General features: G+C 44.1%; 1 protein-coding gene across 9 annotated transcripts in view; it reads left to right on the top strand.

The window, feature by feature from the left end:
• LOC125304936 (ras-specific guanine nucleotide-releasing factor RalGPS1-like) overlaps positions 1–21,545 on the top strand; it is an 80,372-nt gene extending 58,827 nt beyond the window's left edge. For 2 of the 9 annotated variants that reach the window (XM_048259471.1, XM_048259473.1), the window contains 12 exons: positions 5,308–5,445; positions 6,825–6,918; positions 10,542–10,609; positions 15,312–15,441; positions 15,586–15,737; positions 15,931–15,982; positions 16,271–16,351; positions 17,237–17,342; positions 17,747–17,839; positions 18,107–18,212; positions 18,441–18,554; positions 18,744–21,545. In XM_048259471.1, the coding sequence (XP_048115428.1) occupies positions 5,308–5,445; positions 6,825–6,918; positions 10,542–10,609; positions 15,312–15,441; positions 15,586–15,737; positions 15,931–15,982; positions 16,271–16,351; positions 17,237–17,342; positions 17,747–17,839; positions 18,107–18,212; positions 18,441–18,554; positions 18,744–18,769 (1,160 nt within the window). In that variant the 3' untranslated portion in view covers positions 18,770–21,545. Of the gene's footprint in view, positions 1–5,307; positions 5,446–6,824; positions 6,919–10,541; positions 10,610–15,311; positions 15,442–15,585; positions 15,748–15,930; positions 15,983–16,270; positions 16,352–17,236; positions 17,343–17,746; positions 17,840–18,106; positions 18,213–18,440; positions 18,555–18,743 lie in introns of all 9 variants that reach the window. The other 7 variants (XM_048259474.1, XM_048259475.1, XM_048259476.1 and 4 more) reach the window with 7 other exon arrangements.
• Positions 21,546–21,748: the final 203 nt, after the last annotated feature.

Genomic DNA, 21,748 nt, shown 5'->3' with positions numbered 1-21,748 from the left:
GTGAGGTGTTCTCTGGTCTATTCTGGAGACAGAATTTGCTGCTGTTCTCCTGCCCCAGTGACCTCCCACACTGGTCCCAGGTACACTGGATGCCCGGAATCCACACACCTCTCCAGAGGGAATCTGTATTGACGGTCATCATTATGACACATCAGCATCCGATGTGCGTGCCAGTTGCCGATGCCAGATACAATACGTCCAAACCAGGAAGGCACCTTTATGAGGGAGATGTATGGGCCTTTGGCAGAGCTCCTCTTATATGACCTCATTTCCTGTCTCTCTGCACCTCCTCACCTGCTGAGACCAGGAGGGAGAATGAAGATGAACAGACACTACATCAGCTGAAATGATAGGTCAGATCTGGAGGTCAGTCTGAGGCCAGAGGCGTACCTTTGTGCTGGGGACACGCCGGCTATTTCCAATTTTAAACCTGGAATGTGGAAAGCTGTATCCATTAACCTGAAGTAGAAACATTGTGTTGTTTTGCTGAAGTAAGGGTTCAATCAATCTGTTTTCACCTTTTATGGGCCCAGCGGGCCCAAATCCCTTTCATTATCCGTGCCCTGTTTTTGTATCGACACTTTCATTATGCTTGCCCTGTTTTCCTTCAGGAGCGCTATTTTTCAAACAGCTGTCAAAAGTGGTCGAGTGCTCCCCATTGGAAAATTTGCCTTTTTTTTTTTTTTTGCCCGGCTGCGTCCAATTTTCAGGGCCACAGCCAGCAGATGTCTTTCATCCAAGTGTCATTGGTCTCTCTACCTTGGTGCTTAATCCATTTATCCACTCACTGTCTGTTGAGCATTTCTGAGGGAAGCGTTTACATCTGTTCACTATGGAGTAATTATCATCTCGCATGTTTGATCTTTTGCCACGGGGCTTCTGCTCTCTGACTGTGACGTCAGCCCCTTGGCCGCTGATACACTTCAGGACGTTGGCTCATTAAGCCATCAGTCGGGCCGTGGTGCGATACGTCTGAGCAATGCGCTAAAGCCAGTGCAGTTCATGCGTCGGTAGAGGTTCGGGGTAGACGGTGGAGTTAGCGGTTAAAATAGAGAGGAGCCAGTGAAGTGGGACGTGATCTGCATGTGATGTCAGGGGTAGTTGTGTGCCTGGGCTAATACGTTTCACCTTGGCTGTGTGTGTGTGTGTGTGTGTGTGTGTGTGTGTGTGTGTGTGTGTGTGTATTTGACTCTTTGATGTTGTTCATATGGGTGAAGGAGTCTGACTATTTAATTAACTACTCATCCTTTGATGGCTTGATGCTGATTAATAATGTGCAGTGCTCAGGCTGAATGCTGAACAGATGTTGCCTGTCATCACCTAACACAGGAAAGCATGTTGTCACGGAAATAATAGCAATATGTTCCATGTGTTTTTTTAGTTGCAAATTAATATGCATTTGCATATTTTTGTAACCTTGGCTTGGTATATAGTCTTTGTTGGTGTACAATATCATTGCACAGTCTCCAATTTTGACAGCTGTATCCAGATTCAGTGTAAAATGCACTGATTTGTGTCATGAAGCCATGCGTCACATGGTGTGTCCCATATCAGTTCTTCAGTGGTGTCCTTTTGTAATTTTACACTTGTGTGTGCTGAGTGGTACATTAGGGAGAGGGCTCTGTTGTGTGAGACTGTGAGTGAGGGATTTGGTGAGGATTTGGTGGTGTTTGAGGGCCACTGTGTGACACTGAAAGCCATCTGGGCCGATGATGTGAGGGGTGAGCTCACTGTTTTGCCTGGGTGGGCCTCAGTCCCAGGACGCTACAGGCGGCCACGTTGCTGCACATCTCCAAAGGCTATTAAAGTCTTAGGAGGTTCTCTCTGTAATGCTAACCGTGGTTTTGACTTTCTTTCAACAGTCTGCCTTATTGCTGCAGTTATAAACTAATTGATATTTTTTTCTACTCAATAGTCCAAGTGAGGTGGTTGACCTTATTCCAGTTTTAGGCCTGTTTTGTTTTCCAGTACCTCACTTTATTCCAGCAGTTGATCTCATTCTGTCATATTTGCTCAACAGTTCTAGAATGTTTTAAAAAGGATACATGAAGGGAAGACTTGACTAGACTCCCTTTGTCAGTGTATGTGAGAGATTGAGAGACTTGCCACGTCAAAGCAAAATCTAAACAACCTTATGTTGCAATTCTATATTATTGAACATTTACAAATAGCTTTTGTGTGTGTTAGTGGTAAATAAATGAATGCTGACTCATGCAGACTGAATATGTCATGATGTCAATATAATGCTTGAAATAATACAGACACTCAATGTCTCTCAACCAGAGAGTCTGGTTGGAGACAGGACACTGGACACAATATATACTGATAATGAAACCGTAAAATTATCCAGAGGACAACAGCCTTGTTCCAGTGAGGTTTTTTCTTCTAATGATGCATGTGACACAAGCACAGGCCAGCCAAAAGGCGCCGAGCATTCTAGTATTGAACTCCGACCACCACTTGATGGAATATCTCATCCATTTGTGAAATTGGCAGAAATTGGTGTCTAGAGAGAAGTCTTTTGGTGTTGCGAGATGTTGAGCTCATCGTCCTCCTTGCGAATGAGATTGTTTTGGAAGGCACCTGAAATTACCCAATGGATAGCTCAAAGCAGAGACCACCACCATTTGCAAATACAAGTTCGTTGTCTGTTTTCTCTTTTTTTTTTTTAAACAAACATGGCCTTGACAAACTGGGAAACAGTGACTCATCCTCGGTCATCTGCAATCTGCTCCTGCCATTCCTGGATGGAGCTGATTGTGATGAGACTCATCATGGGGACAGCTGGGATGGTGAGAGAAGGATGAGTGAATGCAGGACATGTTGTCTCTTGGACTTCACAGGCCTCTCCAACATGGCTCTCAGAGCCTGCTTTTTGTCCTGGCTCTGTCTTCACCATCATTGACTAACACGCAACTCAAAGAAAGTCTTATACAGTTACACTCATCTAGTCAAGTCTGACTAGACGCCAAACAATACGGACAATATTGGTTCCATGATTGTTTTGGAAATTTTTGGTTTAACCAAATCAGCACAGTCTACATTTGATAAAGGCGATGAGATTTGGTCAAGTGCTGAGGGACTTACCACCATTGAGACGTCTCGAAGGCTGACATCACCACGGCCACTCAACAACTCACCCCCTCAGACTGGCACTGTGGAGAGGCTGCTGGCTTTGCTAATAATGAACCAGTGGACCTCATTATCCTGTTGTTACGGTCACGATTGATTTTGTTTCCATGCATGTTTTCCTTTTCCTAAGTGGATCTAACCAGCACTGGCTTTCTTCAAGTCTCCAATCACATGGAATACACGCCTTTTGAAGTGAAATGTGACAGAGAAAAAGCAGAGCAGACACGAGGAAGTAGACAGACTCGTTATTATTCTCTCTGGATTGGAGGAGTTGTGTATTTTGCATCTGGTACAGTTGTGAATGTTCCGTCTGGTGACGCGTGTACACAATGTGCTTTTCCATTGTGTGGCGGTGGGGCTTTTCAGTGACTCACGAGGAGGCAAAGCTGCACTACGTGCGGTGCCAGTAATAATTGGTGATGAACACTGGAGTAGGTGTCGGCCATATTGGCCTTCATCACCAACAAGGGAATGGAGTCCTTTTAACTTGCAGTTGCTCAACCACTGCATCACAATCCACAATCCTAATCCTGATCTTGTTTGCTCAGCTACATAATTTGGCACTGTGGGGGACAGAGATGATTGCAGTGGTCTTGTACTGTACCTATATAACACATTCTGTTCACTCACAAGGCATGTGGCATGTGCTTACAGGTTTTTCAGCCAACAACCAATTAATCATTCATTCTGAAAACATCCATACATATTCTCCTTTCCAGAGTGAGACAATCAAAGCCCCTCTCAACCTAAGCCATGATAGAGTTAAAGTATCCTTGTGACGATGGACTCCATGACAACCAAAGAAAGGCAGTCTCATCCACATCTTTATTTACAATATTTACATTGCCAATGCTCACCCATCCACACAGACCCCCTCCCCCACACACAGAGAAACCCAAACACTCACATAAACACACATAGAAACACAAACACACATACACACAAAGACCATTCATAACCCCCCAACACGCGACATGTTTTGGAAGTTGTAGCTCAAGGCAACGACGTGACCCTGTTCCCTGTTCTGGAGAGCCGGTCCGTACCCCTACAGTCAAATGTGTTTTTTCAACTTGACTAATTATGTTTATCCCTCACCCCCACCCTGATGACAGCCGCCTCACAGGCCTGAGACTCTCGTAAAGCGTCTACTTTGGCATAATTGTGCTATGCTTAGACATATTAGAGTTCCTATGAGCTCATATGGAATAGATTTCCCAAGTAGGAGTTGCCCCAAAGCCCTTTGTGTGTATTAGAGCTGAGCTGTATTGTATGTAGCTGTTTTGATTTCATCCACATGAAAGTTATGAGGCACAATTTTGGATGCAATTTTGGATTCTTTTTTTTTATGGCACGTGGACTGTAAGTATTTAAAAAATGTGCAACAAGTGCAAGCCCAAACTTAAGTTAATAAGGCACATTCAAGTCCTACTTCTAAGATCTTTCATTTTCAGACGCCACGTCCTGCCTATTTGTTTGTTCCATGAGACGATGCTGCATAGCTCTTTCATTCCCCTTGGTCGTTTAAGAGCTTTTCAGTAGACACATTGGAAAGAAATGCATTATGTTGGAGATCCAAGTTCATCTGTGCACAGTCACTTTTGTATGAAGGCTACAACCTGAAGTAGTTCTCGGATATTTTCCCCTTTGCTTTGCTTTTGTGATTTATGTTCTGTTTTTCCCCTCGCTCGTTCTCAAATAATTTCCCTCTGACTTTACAGGAGAACTGTTAATAGTTTACTCAAAGCCCAGCGGCATTGTTTGTTCTGTGCTGCGGTCAACAGCACGGTGCAGATTTTAAGACATGTTATAGAAAGGTGAGGTAAATCGTGCTCTGGCAGGCAAGATTACAATATGTAACCTCTTAAAAGATAGATTTAATCCTTTGAGAAAGATTAAGTGTGTTTTTTCTTTCTTTCTAAAGGAACGCTCAATAAAAGTTAAATTAATGAGCTGTTATAGAATGTTGGCCATTGGAAGTTTTGTTATGGACATGTTCGGTTGTGTTTCCTGCCAGCTGATTGCTTTGACGTTTTGTGTTAATGCATGAACTGAAAATGAGAAAAACCTGCCGACACGAAAAAACACTTGGAACTGAGGATGCCGTAAAAGTTTCCCCTCGTGTTTCGGTGCTTTGTGGGAAGGTGTTGACCTTTGTTCGCTGATGCTCCTCCACAGGGATGTACCTCCTGGACATGATCTACATCGACTCGGCCTATCCCGCGTCAGACAGCATCTTAGAGACGGAGCAGAGAACCAATCAGATGAACAATCTTCTGCGGGTGATCTCAGATCTCCAGGTGTCCAGCAAGTACGGTTAGTGTACTCCTATGAGCCCCCAGATGAAACATTCATTGTTTTGGGCAGCTCATAACGTAATGTGAGATAACATGTACAGTGTGTATGCTTTAATTAGCTGGATAATTAGAGTGATAAATGAGATGTGATTGCATGTACAGTAGTTTTTAATGTGAGCTGCCTCTGCTAACGGAGCAGTGGCTCATGTCAGACTTGTTTGAAAATTCTTCCCCTTTTGCACGTTTCTTTGCCTTGTTCTGTCCTCCAGGCCGTTGGACGCGTATGTGTGTGTGTGTGTGTGTGTGTGTCTGTGTGTGTCTGTGTGTGTCTGTGTTCTCTCAAAACGAGATTTGTACTACCAGCGTATTACGTAATTTCATTCCTTAATTCGTCCCATGTTCTTGATTGTTGGACATCTCATGTTTCATTGGGGTTTTTCGTGTTCGCCGAAGACCCTTCTGGAGTCCTGTGGAGGTAGGAGCTGGCTCGCAATCCTGTCCATTTGTAAAGCTCCTATCCCTAGTTTCACCCCACCTTTGGATGGCTGTTCTAAGCTCTGGCAGGCCTATAGACGGGGCTCATCATTTAAATTCTGACTCTTTTTTTGAGAGAGAAAGAGAGAGACAACAAAACACTGGCTTTTGAAGAAGTGCAACAGGAAATGCTCACGGTACCTGAACCCGAAAGAGTCTCAATAATGTTTACAGAGTTCATTTTCATTTCAAATCCCCTGCTTGGTGGAACGATCACAATTCGGAGACAGTTGAATACACAAAGGCGAAGAGAGAAGGAGAGAAGGGGGGCAAAGTAGACATTTGTTTCTGGGCACGAGAGCGCTGTGGTGTCAGGTTCCGTTACAACGATTGCCTCATCGTCCTGTCTAAATAAAGTAATCCTCCAGCACGGGACACTGAGCAGCTTTGGACATGCCAATTTGCCAGCGCTGAGCCCAGGAAGAGCCTGAGCAGGATGCAGCCGGGGTCCAGAAGCCTGGGCACATGTGCAGTGGACACACGTGGGTGATGTCATTCGAAGAGCACCTCTGACACGGCCGCACAGCCCCTCGGACGTCTCGCTGAGCCCCAACACACTCAGTTGGCTGCACCAATTAGATCCATTTGGGCCGAGGGAGCAGTAGGAAAAAAGGAAGGGGAAAGAAATGAGCAGGATGATTATTATGGGCTAATTGTCTTTAATCATAACCATTCCCCCTGACGGCAACCAGCGTGAAATTCTCCCTTTAGACTTCTGCCTTTAGAGAGGGCTTGTTCAAGGGTTTTTTTGGTGCTTTTCTGTGTCCAACCATCTGTTTTCCTCAATCTGTCTCTCTCTCCCTCTCTTTTTCTCTCTCTCCCTCTCTTTCTCTCTCTCCCTCTCTTTCCTCTGCTGTCTGACAGATCACCTTGTGACCCTTCCCCATGTGCAGAAGTACTTGATGTCAGTGCGCTACATTGAGGAACTTCAGAAGTTTGTGGAGGATGACAACTTCAAGTAAGTGGGTGCGAGCCCGAACCAAACGGGGGAAGGCCGCTCAACCCCGAGCACCCGCGTAATGGCTCTCTTAAGATGGGCCTTTGAGGCGGGAGCCACAGGCATGGAGTCCTGGGAGCCAGCTGAGATAATGAAAGTGATTTAGGGTGCCGGGGACTGGGGGGGAGAAGCGGAAGGAGAGACAGGAAACACGGGTCAGGTCTGTCAAACAATTGTTGCATTGATGTGGTCAGAAGAAAATCTGAAAAAAAAAAAAAAATAGGAAGGCACAGCCGTAGGAAAAACATTTTCAATAGTGGAATGCCCGGGCGCAGTGACACAATCATATTTTTCTTCACTTTGGAAAAAAATGCAGGATTTTTCCATCTGTCTGCATCTTGTTTTCTTTTGGAGAATCGCAGCACTGGCAGCTGATGTTTTTATTATTCTGTCGCTGAATAATGTCCCTCTAGCAATCTCCCTCATAATCCATTTGTACTAGTGTTAATTTTATTGAGCTGTATTATTGTCAGCAGCTGGCTGGGTGGTTCTGAGCACAAGACTCTATCCTCCTTGTCATTTGCAGGTCGAAATGCTGTTCATTAGGTGCAACATACAGCCTTTCTTATCTCCACTGACCCTGAATGAACCTCATCTCCAATGATTACAGTTCTTGCAAAACAAGATGTTGGAGGATGTCTCTTGTAAATAGGAATGTGTTTTCCTTAGTTACAATAGTGTGTAGTTCCTTAGTAGTGATGTTACTTAGAAACGTCCTTCTCATTGCTTTCATCTCATTCACACTTGCATTGTGTGAACAGTGTTTACTCACAAAGAGAAAAAGTGTGTTTTTTTAAATTCCATCCACTCAAACCCTAACTAATATGAACAAATGTGTTAATATTAGTTACATTGGTTACGGGAAAAGACAAAAAACAGTTAATTTCAATGTTATTTCAATTTTTGTTATTTCAATACGTCATACACAATTGTTTCATGCAGTCAGTATCTACTTATGTTTACACACAGAGACGAGGAATAAATATTGCTGTAGCACTCTCCACTGGACAAAGACCCAAACGCAAAACTTTCCACCCCCCTGACGAGCACTATGACTGCATTCTTGTACCACACTCAGTGAATTAATGAGGTGTGATGTTTGATTTTGAGGGCAGAGACGCTGAAAAATCTTCATGACATGACCTTTTCAGCTGCACTTCTCCAGAAACATTGTGAAGAGGCTACTCCATTCTCTGCTGCTTTGTCAATTTAACCAACCCTCTGCATGTGTCGTGCAAAAAAAACTTGACAATTGCTGCGAAGGCCAAAGCCATCCTCACATGTCGTCATAGTGAGACCAAACTGTGGGTCACACAGGGACATGGAATGCGCTGTAACCTCTTGAAGCAGACCATGCTGTTGTTTCTCTCGGTCACACCATGCTCTAGCATTTAGCAGAACTCAAACAAGGTGAACCATGTCTATTTGAGTACACCTGATTGCTTGGGTGCCGGAGGACCAGGCGGGTTGTTTACGCCTGGAGATCTCGAGAGTTAATTAGGAAATTGGCGCAGTAGCAGAGGCTACTGCGCTGGGAGAGCCTGCTGTTTTACGCATCAGTAAAGGCTTTTTCCATACTTTCTCTGAATTAACAATTTTCCAATGGATTTGATATGTCTGGTCGTGTCTTTACAAGAATAGTTGTGGTCTAGCGAGTGCCTCGCTTTCCTCCTGGAAAAGTCTGGGACTTTGTAACTCTTCCTGGCCATCTAACCCTCCTGCCATGTATGTACAGTTTCTCAGGCCCCCATCCACAACCTCACACTTGAGCAGTGCAAACAGAAGTCTCCATGTTGTTTTTACAGAAAGTGGAACAAATGGTCAGTTCCTTTACTTCAACCAGTGGAGAAAAGCACCAGCAATGCCAGATCGTGAGGTTTTCATGGACGATGGATTTTACATCTTCCATGTGTTGTCCATTGGGTAGGATAGAAGCCAATATCAAATATATAGTCTGTTTTTGACTCTCATTGCATAGGACCACTGTTTTCTTTACGACTCTTGGTTCTGCTTCACTAGCTTGGTGGCTAGTAACCGATACGGAGTGATAAGCTCTGCCGGCATAATTAGAGAGTAGAAAGCGTACATTGTTAAAATGCACTTGACTGGTTCTACTGTGCGGGCACACTCGTGTAACTCTACTGAGGAAACCATGCTGGCCACTGTCTGGACCCTTCCCATGTTAAACGGTGCCCAGGTGCTGGTGTAATGGGGAGACACTGTGCCCAGAACATTTCGGCCGGTCAGTGGAAAGACTTTTGGTTTAAATGCACCTGTAAATGTTAATATAAACGTAAATGATAAAAGTTTGCAATCGCTGAAATATATCAGAATTATTTATTTCTTTATAATTTAATTTATGGTTGTAGTGACTATCAGCAATGAGTATTTTGAGAGCATTTGTTTCAAAGTGTTTTGATGCTGTTTTTATATTGGTCATCAAATTCCCATTTATATTCAGTGGTTCTGTTCCACACACGACACATCTGATATTTGTGACTTCTCTCAACTTCTCCTTAAACTGTGGATAAAGATTCCCTGTGGTTTTCGCGATGTCCTTGGAATGAAAACAAGACTTACAGAAGGAAAGTTGGACAACTGTTAATATAAAGGCCAAGTCCTAGCCCTCAAATTTACGGTTGGATTAATTTTAAGGGGTAATTCATGGACGCACATTGGACATTTAAAAACCATTTGCCTGTCCGTCACATTCTAGTCTGGTTAGATGGACTTTTTCCACATTGTTTATGATATGCTGTCAGATGTTGCGACACTCCTCAGTAAATCGTTGTGACATAGATACAGCTGAAGACCATGGTGTGGTGGTAATTTCAATTTGACTTAAAAATGATGGGCCATTTGCAATTAATTTTCTGTATTCACTTTTTTCTGAACAGTAGCATGCCTCAAATAATTACTGCTCAGCTCAATGGAGCATGAAATTACTGTGATATTGGTTGAATCGGATTATTTATGATTGTCCTAAAACTGCCTCTTGAGATATACTGTTATTTATCCTTGATAATTTGCCCGTCATTGTTGCACTGTTTCGTGGATGGAATGAGGCTTTTCCTAACTGTTTTTATGCGATAATTAGAAAGATAATTACAAAGATAATCGATTTATGAAATGATGACAACATGGAATATATCTTTTAGTGTAAGAATTAGGAGCCTAAAGGGAGCTGGATATTTTAAGCTGCATTTATGGAAAGAAATATTAGGTTTCTACACACTATAAAACAATTGTCAATTATTTGAATACATGTTCACATTTATGAGCATAAACGCTTGCATTTATCAGTTTGACTTTCATTTTTCGAGTCCAAACATAATAAACAGAGCTGCTGTGTGAGCCCCAAGAGAATCAAATAAAAGGGTCTCACTATTTTAAGGGTACAGATTTGGAAGAGTGCTGCACTGCCATAAATATTGTCGAGGTACACTGAAGGACCACTCAGTCATTGGCTGATGTGATGTCTAATAATGATCCCCATTTATCCAGGATAAAAAGTACTTGGCTACATTGAGGGAAACAAATGTGCAGTGGATTTTGAATATCTCTTTGCTTTGTATGGTTTATAGGTTGTCTCTGAAGATTGAGCCAGGAAATAGTTCACCACGCATGGCCTCGTCTAAAGAAGATCTTGCAGGTAGGAGCCTCAAGAGGCATATCTAACAATGAATCCTGACGTGGGTGCTTACTGTGTATACACATATGTTTCTTGAACTAACATTATTAAAGAGGTGTGTGTGTGTGTGTGTGTGTGTTTTTATCGGCCTAGCTCTCTCTGTGTGTGTGTGTGTGTGCGTGCGTGTGTGTATGCGTCCAGACATATTGCAACCCTCTGTATCCCTGCCGGTCCTTTGGGACCGTGGGGTCCCTCGAACCTCCGACCAGCTCTAAGTCACATCCTTGGCCATAAATCATTCCTCCGAGCAGTTCCCCCCAGAGACAGGCTGTTAAACCTGGGAAGCCATAGAGTACATTGGGCGTAGCGCTAACCTACAAATGACCTTTTTTTTAGTCACAGGGTGCTTCCCCTCCCTCCATCCCTCCTTGGCATGCTTTTGGGTGGCGTCCATCTTACGTAGGTGGGAGTCCCTGCTGCTGAAATGCTCTCGCCGCAACAAAAGTGCACTGTCCATCTAGAACAGCAGGCAGCCGGTCGGTTATTGGAGGACCCTGATGGATATGACAGGCCCTCCTTTGAGTCCGCGGGTGAGGCCAGCGAGCCTCGGAGCTCTGACGTGGATCTGAAATAACACACGAGGCCACATCCAAGGGTCCCCAGCCAGCCGTTAGTCCTGAATAACAACTTCACACATATAGTCATCTCTCCACACCGAGCTCACCCATCATGGTCCTCAAAGCAACAGGGGGTCTCCATCTTATAGCCCAAAGAAGGGTTTGGGAGACCTCTGTGATTTGTGAGCGCAAACATCAACAGACCCCCACTAGGTCTCTGTGTGCGAAAGTTGGAGCAACTGGGGAGTGACTTAACAGGATTGGAATGCATCCAGGGGAATTAAGTGCCAAAATGTTGAGATCGGAGGGGTGAGGTCGGGGGGGGGGGGGAGGGGGGTGTGTGCACAGGCATTAATATATGAGGAAACATCAGAGCGGGTTTAGGAGGGTGAGGTAGCAGAGCAAGAATAGGAGGCCCAAGCTTGTCTAGAGATTTTTCCCCCTACAAAAGCTTTCAAGTCACTGGTGTGACTCCGACTTTGTTCTACCAGGGTGGTATCCAGCAAAACCATTCTTTTTTTTTTTTTTGGACACATGTCCCAATCATGTGACTACAAGATCACGTTTCTGAAAATGGAAATAAAAGCACAGTAAAATGCATCCAACTGGGTCAGCAAGCCCCTAGTCACGCAAACTACATGTACTGCGTTTTTGCGATAATGATGTAGAGAGAATAGCCTAATGTCCTCATCATTCCAAGCAAGGCTCTTGAGGATCGTAACCTCTGCCTTTTTTTCCATGTAAAAGCTCAGACGAGAGCTCCCGTGACTGGGCTATGTATGTTGTTTTGAAAGGGTTCGTCATGGTTATCAGTACCCAGGCCCCCTCGCCATGCCACTTTACTGCACATTTTATTCTCATCACATGAGCCACAGGAAATATCTGAGACACCATGTTTTTGGTGTAACTGCCCTACTGGCCCAACAAAGACGGGGTGAGATTAACTAATATGACTCCCAGATATAGCGCCGGTCCCTGCAAATGCAATTAAAACTTGTATGCAGATTTTCCAGCCAAGTCGGAATTAACAACGACAGGACATAATTTCCTATTTAGTACGTGTTTTTATTTTTTCTGTCCAAGATTATTGCCATTTGCTATAATGACAATCCCTGTAATGGCTTGGCCAGAAGGCACGGGCACTTGTTTTGGTGCCGTTAATCTTTCTATCGACATTACTGTTATTGCTGTTGAGTTGCCCGGAACCACTGTTATAGATTTCCCTGTGCGCCAATGACTTGCATGGTAAGCAGCCTTCAGTCTACGGGCTCCACAGTGGCTGCCATGAGGAAATAGCAGTGAGAACTCCGTCTGTTTTGTACAAAAGCAACTCCGTCATGTGGACTGTTGTCTTGTCCAAAAAATCCGTTTAGTTTAGATTCTGTTATGCAACATGATTTGGTCCTGCTGGATGAGCTGATGCACAAACTTCACCAGGCACGACCAAAAAGATGAGGTAGTGCAACTCAAGAATCTCAACAGGGGCAGCATTCAGAGTGAGGCAAACCAGACGGTGTGGCATTGGAGTTGGAATTAAAAAGCAAGGTTAAGCAATCAAATTTATTTTCCAATCCTGAGCATATCAAATGCCTTTCCCTCTCTCTTCCCTCACTCTCTCACTCCAATGTTTTTTGATTTTTTTAAGATTTTTTGATGATCCAGGAGGTCTCACCCACACGGTTATTCGAGAGGGAGGAGTGTTGGGGTGTGTGTGTGGCTGCAGAGAGGTGTGTGTGTGTGTGTGTGGCTACCCAGGGGCAAAGACACACAGCCTGGGCTGCTCTGGTCATCGGAGGGCAGTGAGAGCTGCAGCGAGGGAGCGTGTGCCTGCTAATGACAAACAGGCAGTGATGTTTTCCATAGCGGAGCCTCTCTCAGGGGCTGCCAGGAATGACCAAACGGCTCCTCCTGTTTGGCCGTGGGTGGTGTGGTGTGGAGAGATCTCCGAGAGACACCACCTGTGTTTGTGTGTGTGCTTGTGTGCGCATGCACGTGTGTGTGTGTGGGGGGGTATATGTGTCTTGAGTCTGTTGCATGGTTGAATGTAAGTAATCTATAGGTAACTGCACATAAGTCACTGAGGTGTGTGCACCACTAGAAGACTGTGGCTTAGTGTAGGGCAAAGACGCTTTCTCTGAGAATGATGTGTACCTCCAAGATGGAGTTTGTACATGACACATTTGCATTTTACTGAATGCAAAAAGCAGGACAGGTTCTGGAAGATGTGTAGGCAGTGCAAGCTGAGAGAGATAGATGAGTCAAGGTCACTGTCGAGGTCAAGGGTGACCTCAACATCTGGGAGAACAATCATCACATGTGGGGTGGGGGAGTGGAAAGTGACGAGCTGGCTCTACCTAGAATAAAAACACCCACACAAAATGTGCACCAAACATGAAGCTCCTGAACTTCTATTCTCATTCTCACACATTGTTGAGGCATAGACATTTATATCCATATCGTTGAGCCATAGACATATATATCCTGGCGGGGTGATGGGAAAACTCTGTTCATACTGACTGTGATGTATTGACATGTTCCCTGGGAATCTGTGTCTTGTCAATTTACGACTTAAGACACTGATAGACGGATGACCTCGACATGCTGAAATTACATTACTAGTACTCTTAGATACAGCGTTTACCCTTTGATGACTAAGTGCTGCAGTTCGGTTCATAACTATGCTCCTGAACCACTTGTTAGACGTGACCCACTGACACTGAATTCAGCTTTAGGGGAGACAAAGAAAAAACGGAAACACATGTCTACCTCAGTGTGTGACCAGCTTGACATTGTTAAAAGGGCGCTTGCAGCAGGAGAGCCTGCTTCCTCAATACACACATTTGTGTCATAGGTCACCCACCTGGCATGCGAGGTGGCCTGCATAGACATTCTGCCTTGAGCTTTATGGAGACATATTTCAGCCCTTTTAACGACCTGCCTGGTATCTAGCCCGTGAAGCTACACCCCCCAGGCTTACCTGTGTGATGGACATTTAAAAGGAGGCCAGAACAGTGAGAGAGTGTGCTGGAAGGCAGCTCTTTACCCACTCAGGCTGTGCTGTTCGAGAAAGCTGGCCTGACTATGTGAGCAAAAGAATTATGGGTTTCCATGTGTTTCAGCACCCCCTTCATGGCTCAAACAGACTCGTAGGCATAATTGCAGGGGAAATGACAACATTTCCCAGGGGTTCGTGTGTGCTTAACAGAGCCGTGATGAATTTATTCTGAATGTAGTCCCTTGTGTCATAGCAACAGAATGAACCGCAGGAACAGATTGTTTCTGCACACAGCGCTAAATGAAAATTAAGATGCCATTGTGCCCTGTACGTGACTTTGTGCAGCCTAGTTCAAATATGTACAATAAAGGGAAGATCACCACTTATCTGTTGTACAAAATCAGAAATGAAACAAGTTAGTAGAGCACAGATACAGTACATTTTGCTGTGCAGAATAGACCGAGTAGTTGTTAGAGAGTTCGTTTTCCAGCGGTTGGACATTGTTAGAGGATGACGTGCAGCTGTCCCGTGTTCACAAAAACACAGGTGCTGTTGAGTCTGCTAGAGATGATGTCGAGCGTTTCCTCAGTGTGACTTAGAGGCCAGAGACCCACTTGTTCAGTACTCACCGCTCTCACTGGCGTTAGTGTTGTAATGATGTTCAACAGGCTTGTTATTACGGGTACTGTCAAAGGCAGATGAAGAGTGTTTGGCTGCCGTGGTGATGGTCCTGTGGAAAAGAAATTGTGCGTGAGTCTGTCTGCCGGTCAGTGACACTGACCAGTTCTGTCGTGTCTTAGGCCTTGGGTCTCGGAAATCTGACTGGCCTATCGGCATGTCATCTAGACGGCAATATATCTTAATAACTTACTCTGTCTGAAATGCAAAACCGCCAACCACAATTTTATTATAATTTGTAGGATTATTTGGTCTTCTCCATCCATCTCTGGATATGCTGTTACACTCCTGAGACTTGCATCACTGAGAGCCGTTGTTGTTTACTAGTGTGAACGGAAAGATTATCATCACCCTTTCCAGCTTGGGGAAACCTCACCAGATGATCAGTGGAACGTTGTCTTGTTAGGCCTCAAGGCCGTCTGTTCTCTTCCAGGTCCCTCAGAGGTGTCTGCTTCTGTGAGGTATAACCGCCGCAGGCCCACCTGCCCCGACGCATCAGTGGCCGTTTACTTGCCCACCCCTCCCCCCTCACGCCACAGAAAGAGCCACAGCCTCGGCAACAAGTCAGTCCCCCTCACAAATGCCTCAGGAAACACACACATATGCTCAATTATGGACTATACTTTTTATGATCTTTCAATGCTGATCAATATCAGCATTGAAAGATCGGAAAATGTATATATCACCACCTTCTTTCCCTCTCTTAGCATGATGTATCAGTTTGGTGTTGTGGAGAGCAAGAGTGCTACATTACCCTTTGAGAAAGCTCGCCACCTGCTGGACGACAGCTTCTTGGAGTCTCAGAGTCCTGCTAGACACAACCCCGCCAACGCATCCTTCACCAATGGCTTATCGCTTGGTCAGCCTAAGTTTTCTTGCTTTAACCTCTCTGAAGAAATACTAGGATGTGATCTCACGCGTGTTAAAACCTAATTGTATGTTTCTTAAATTAGAAAATTGTATAGTACTTCCACCACAGTTAGTCAGAGTCTTGTGTGTTGGCCCTTTAAGAAGCTTTCTGGGGTGTCATTCCTCTCTGTCTAAACCCTCAGCAGACAGCAGTGAAAGCTCCTTCTATGAAGACTTGTCATCAGGAGTAGAAAGGTGAGGTGCTGACATCTTTCATGTTTAGCTGTCTGCGTTTTTTGTTGTGTGAATGTTGTGAGCTTGATCTGTTGTCTTATATCCGATGTGCCAATGTATTATTTATTGTTATTTTTATAAAATCAGTATCCCAGAAACGAATGGTTGGTGTTCTTCATGTTTGTGTTATCGACAACAATTACCCAAAGGATGAAATAGGAAGTGAAATATGTGTGATCATGGTCCTATTGATGAGCTCAGTCGGCTGTTAGGGGGTTAGACTGACTTTGACCAACCGTGTGTGAACAGGGGGCGCATGTACGCCACGCTAGGCCCCAACTGGAGGGTCCCCCCACGCCTTCCCCCCAAGAGCTGCAGTTATATCTACAGGTACAGTGCTCCTCCAGGTGGTGGGTCAAAGGTCATGCAGTAGGTCACTCATCCTGGGGCTGGGGGTCACAGTCAGCCATACGTGCATGCCGGACATCTCTCTCGCTCTCCCTCCTCTTATCACTCTTTGGTTTGCTTCTCGATCTCTCCCTTGTTTCCTTGCAGTAGTTGGTTTGGATCTTCTCTGATTGGTGATCCTGGCATTCTCATGCACCGGCGCAAATCTTTTGTCTATTGCTCTGAATGAGTTTTGCAGGACATTTTCTAGATCTTGCTGTGTGGTGGTGGTGGTGGGGTTGACGTGAATTTGGTGAACGACGCACCTATGAGGGTTTTGGCCTTCAGTACTCGGTGACCTAAAAAGATCTCACTCTGATCGAGAACGCAGGCTTGATTTCTCCATCACCATTTAAAACCACTTGTCATTTTGGCACAAGGTGTATGACTCACAAAAATGCACAACCGCCAGCACTTCCCAAAGGGAGACACATAGCTACACTGCCCACCCCCTCCAGCCTCCACCCTGCCTGCTGCTGTCCTCCATCTCCCGCACCCCGTCAGCAAGTGCTCCCTCTGGTCTGACCTCAGGGAGCCCCACCATCCAACATCTGATCACTAGCCTAGTCTCCTTTTATCCAGCCTGGATGACCATTTCCCCTTTTTCCTAATGTACTAGAAGCCTGTACGACACCGTAGAATAACAATGAATACATGTTCTTTGGCATTGCCCACACACACATACATAGATACCTTCACATTAAGACACGCGTCACCTTTTGGCTTGACGTTCGTTCATCAGCTCAATCATCCTCAGCACCCTTATGTCTAAAACTGACCGAGCGTTCTTAAATGACAGCCATTTTGGTTTCCCAATCCTCCCACTAGCCCCTCGCCACTGGACGCTGTGTGCGGAGCCTCGGAGGCGGGGAGCGTCACCATGGAGGGTCCCCTGAGACGGAAGACCATGCTTAAGAGGGGCAAGAAGCCCAGGGTGAGCGCCGCAGCTCGTTAACTTTTATGTGACGCCGAACGGACCTACAGCAATGAAACGGAGGTTAAGACACCTTTTGGTGATCCTCTGGGAGGTCAATGCTTAAAAGCTGTGTTAAATTGCAGAATGCAATAAAGGCATACCACAAGATAGCAAAGGTATCAAGGTATGAATTGTGTGCATTTTGTGAGCAAACTGTGTGGTACTAGAGCCTTTGCACATTGACCCCCATTTTTCCATGAGAAAATCCTCATGTGTTAAAGCCAAAGATTCTAGAACAGAGCTCTTTGGTTAAAGCTTACATGACCATTTTGGCCCTGATCCAGTCTCAGTTCTGCATGGTGATCTCATTACGTCTAAGGTAAACTGACTGATAATGTTATTGTCTAAACCCTGATGTATAGCTGTCATCATGGACACGGTACTGGGTGTCTCTCTCCGGCTCGACCCTGAGCCTCTACGGGACCAAAGCGCTGCGGGCCTCGGAGAGAAAGCATGTGAGTAGCTCTGGCTCTCGTCTGTGGGTTTGATGCATGCGCAAATGCAATAAGCATTTATTGCAATCAGATTCGTTTTCAAACAAAATGACACTTCTGGATCCCTCATTTATGAGGTGAACAGAAGGAGACACTAATAACCATTTAATGTGTGAAATGTGCAGAGAGGCTCGCTACAAGCCCTCGCTCACTAACCCTGCATGTGTAGGTCTGTTATTGTGCTTATTTGACTGATGTCATGTTGGCTCATCTGGGCCTCTTCTGCAGTACAAATCTGCTCCCTGTAAAACAATGTCCGTAATTGGCTGGATGGCGGTTCTGCCAGACAACCCGGCAAGGCCCAACATCTTCCAGTTGAACGACCCAGACAAAGGTGAGGCCCGGACCGGTCCGAACGCATAGTCAGCAGCGCAGCGAAGCCTACTCTCTCTCCCTCTCTCTCTTTCTCTCCCCCACCATATAAAAACAAAATGACCTCATTGTCAGAGGTTCCCCTTGTTAACCCAGAGGGTCAAACCGAACAGCGGAACTCAAACAGGAAAAAAAAGAGGGGAACAGAGAGGGAGAGGGCTTCCCTTTTGCCCTCTAAACACTAAATCAGTCTTTCCTCTCTCTCTCCGAAGGGAATGTTTACAAGTTCCAGACGAGTTCCAGGTTCTCGGCCATCCTCTGGCACAAAAGCCTGGAAGAGGCAAGCAGGAGCAACAGACCCAAGGTACCTCAGAGAGGATGCTTTCTCATCATCACATGCACTGAATCTCATCGTCTTCCTTTCTCATCATTTTCTGTAATAATGGTCTATAACAACAGATATATATTATATAATATGTAATAAAAAATATATTGAAATGTAATGATGTGTTTTTGTCTGTGAAATTAAAATAATATCTGATCTCTTCTCCAGACACCAGCCAATCTCATGTCCTTTGAGTGAAAAGGAATGCCCCCTTCACCCGTTCCTCTCTCCAAATAAAAGCCCCCTTCTCTGCCTTTCGGGGGCACATCAGTGCCAAAGCTCTTTGATGACGACGGACACGCGTGGACACCCAGGCGGATGGGTCAGAGAGGAGCACGGATGGATGGATGGATGTGTGTGTGTGTGTGTGTGTGTGTGCTGGCAGCAAGCAGAGATGGACAGACCGGCTCTTGGTATTGGCTGCTGCTGCCGCTGCTGCTGCTGTGCTTGCGATACATGCTGAAGGTCTCCCCGTCATTAGAGGACAAGTCCTGAACACACACCTCTTATCTTAGCCCACCCCAATCCCCCTCCCCCAACCTTATATGGACGCTTTCTGCCGTTGTGTATGTGAGTGTGTGCGAAGACGTCTGCGTGTACATGCCTCTACTGCAAAATGTGAATGAGCACGTGCTACTGTATAGCCCATGTTGGGTTGCTTAGAAGTATAGTTGGATGTGATGCATAAGCTAACTAGGGAAGACATTTGTTCAGTGTTAGTTGAGAGGACGTCTGCCAAAAGTCTGGTATTGGATAAAATGGAGACGCACCCCTGGTTGTATTTTACTAGACTATTTTTTAATAGTCTAATGCTGATCCAACAGATTCACCTGCACAATATTTATTTGTAAATCTGGAGGTACTTAGGAAAATACTTAAGGAAAAAACGTAAATCCATTCTTGGAAAAACTTGAAATTTCCGCTCATCATCTCATGTGTAAGAGTCATATGAACTGTCTGCACATGACAATTGGGACATGAAACTTGAATTTGCTCAATAATTATGTAGTTATTACTTGCACTGAGACATAGACAGTCTTGTGTTACAAAATGGTTTGCTCTGTCTTAATCTCCATTATAGCCTTAAAACTGGACAGTCACATCAACGTCAACTCTGCATTCTCCAGTACAGGCATGTAAAACAGGACGAGAGCAATAAATGTTCATTTAGCTCCACAAATGCACCAGTCCTGGTTCCACAAAGTAAAGATCACCTAAGAAAAAATGAATTTGTTTGGGACAGTCACGCGTCAAGGTGGTGTCTGTTATACCACACATTAAGAAAACAGTGTATTGGTTTTACTTTAAAACATTCAGTACTGCCAGTATGGTGGTGCAAGTTCTGTACAGCTGTGAACATAGTGTCACATTTTGGGCCAGGACAAAACAAGTTTGTCAACTGAAGAAAAGTCATCAATCCAGTAAGCCATTACTAGAACTGATGCAAACCAAGCTGTTACTGTGAAGAAACTGTCAGTGAGATTGGTACCACAAGTTTATTAAGCTACTTTTTGTTGTTTGTTTCCATTGTGAGCTTATTAATGAATGCAGTAGCAGTGTTACAAAGTGATTTTGTTTCATATCACTGGAATGTGCTTTTGGAAATTTTGTTAAGCTACATTAGTTGTTCACCTTAAATGTAAGGAAGATAAAAAAAATCTCAATGAAGAGTAATGGAATAGTTTAGTTAGTGAAGGCTCTCTTTAACAGTCTTCATGGAACTGGCAATCTAGCATCGAAGGAAAAATGTATCTAAATTGCCTGTAATATTGTAAACGGGCTAACTTGCTGATTGACTGATTAAAATCCAAATGAAGTAAAAAATTGCCATTGTGCTATGCATGGTGTCAAAAGGCCTTCCATTAAGTGTTTCAAGGCTAATTTGAGACAATCAGAATAACTCTTTAACGGTGTGTTCTGAATGTATGGATTTAGGTTGTGTTTTTATTTATTTTTATATCATTGTAACCACTCCTCTGTGACTTAGTGTTTTTTTGTTTTTATATAAATAGTGGCGTGCCACATGAACAGGCTTGAAAAATAATGCTTTTTGTGGAAGCTGTACAAAGTGTAGGCATTTGCACAGACACCGTTAGGATAGACACATCCTTGCAAGCATCGATACATACACACACAAAATGCCCTCCTCTTTGTAAGGTGTGATACACTGAGAACTTCAATAACCAGATCTTTCACAAAACCGGGTATGATCAACAAGACTGCTGTAGTTTTGGATTGCCTCTACAACACACATCACACAGCTTAAACTTTCTCACATCACAAGTTGCTTTTAAGTTATGTTTTTCCTGATAGAGGTCTGTAAGTTTATTGCTGCCATTAGCAGATAGTCTCCTGCATTATTGACCGTAAATACTAAATATTTCCTCTACAGACACATATCCCAATAAGCAATAGCACGATTGACACAGTATATTTAGTTAATTTCATGAATTGCCCCTGAAATGTGATGTCCTGTCTCAATGAAAAAGGCATCAAAAAAATGTCCGTGCAGGCCCTGATTAACTTGCATTTAAGTAAAGCTAACTTATTCTCCAAGGGAAACCTGCCATTACAGAGTGTCCTACTAAGTATGACAGCAGTGCCAGAAAGTTTATTTTTGTTTTATTCATATTGGTTAGGATCAGCTACCACCACTACCACCAAACTGTACTTTTCTCTAAACAGTCTTGCTGAAATATAAATATAAGTGTATTTATTAATGTATTTTGTTTTGATTTTTTTACTTCATATTTGGACATGTGTGTTTATATAATTGTTTATATTTTGTCTAAACATATCTACATGATGTAGTAACGTGACAATGCATGTGACTTGTGTTCAACTAACACTTTGTATTGCCATTTTACTTTGTTCAATGCCTCTTCATTTGGGGGTTGTAGTACAGTATGTTGCTGTATATCAGCTTTAAATGACACTGAATTGTGTATTAAATGCCACTTAGCTATAAGACCTGATGTCTGTGATGCAGTCTATGCATACTCACATCACCACATAGACCTGTAGAACTGTGAGTATGCAGTCCTGTATACACACCTGTGCAATGAATTACAAGATGCTTTCATATTCAGTCAGCTCACCAAATCATAAATCAAGAGATCATAAGCTGAACACATTTTGCTACAAACAAAACCCATACATTCCTCCCTAGTTAT

This window comes from Alosa alosa, chromosome 12, assembly GCF_017589495.1.
Source record: "Alosa alosa isolate M-15738 ecotype Scorff River chromosome 12, AALO_Geno_1.1, whole genome shotgun sequence".
Taxonomy (NCBI): Eukaryota; Metazoa; Chordata; class Actinopteri; order Clupeiformes; family Clupeidae; genus Alosa; species Alosa alosa.
The sequence above is the reverse complement of the archived record's forward strand: the minus strand, read 5'-3'. Positions and strand labels throughout refer to the sequence as shown.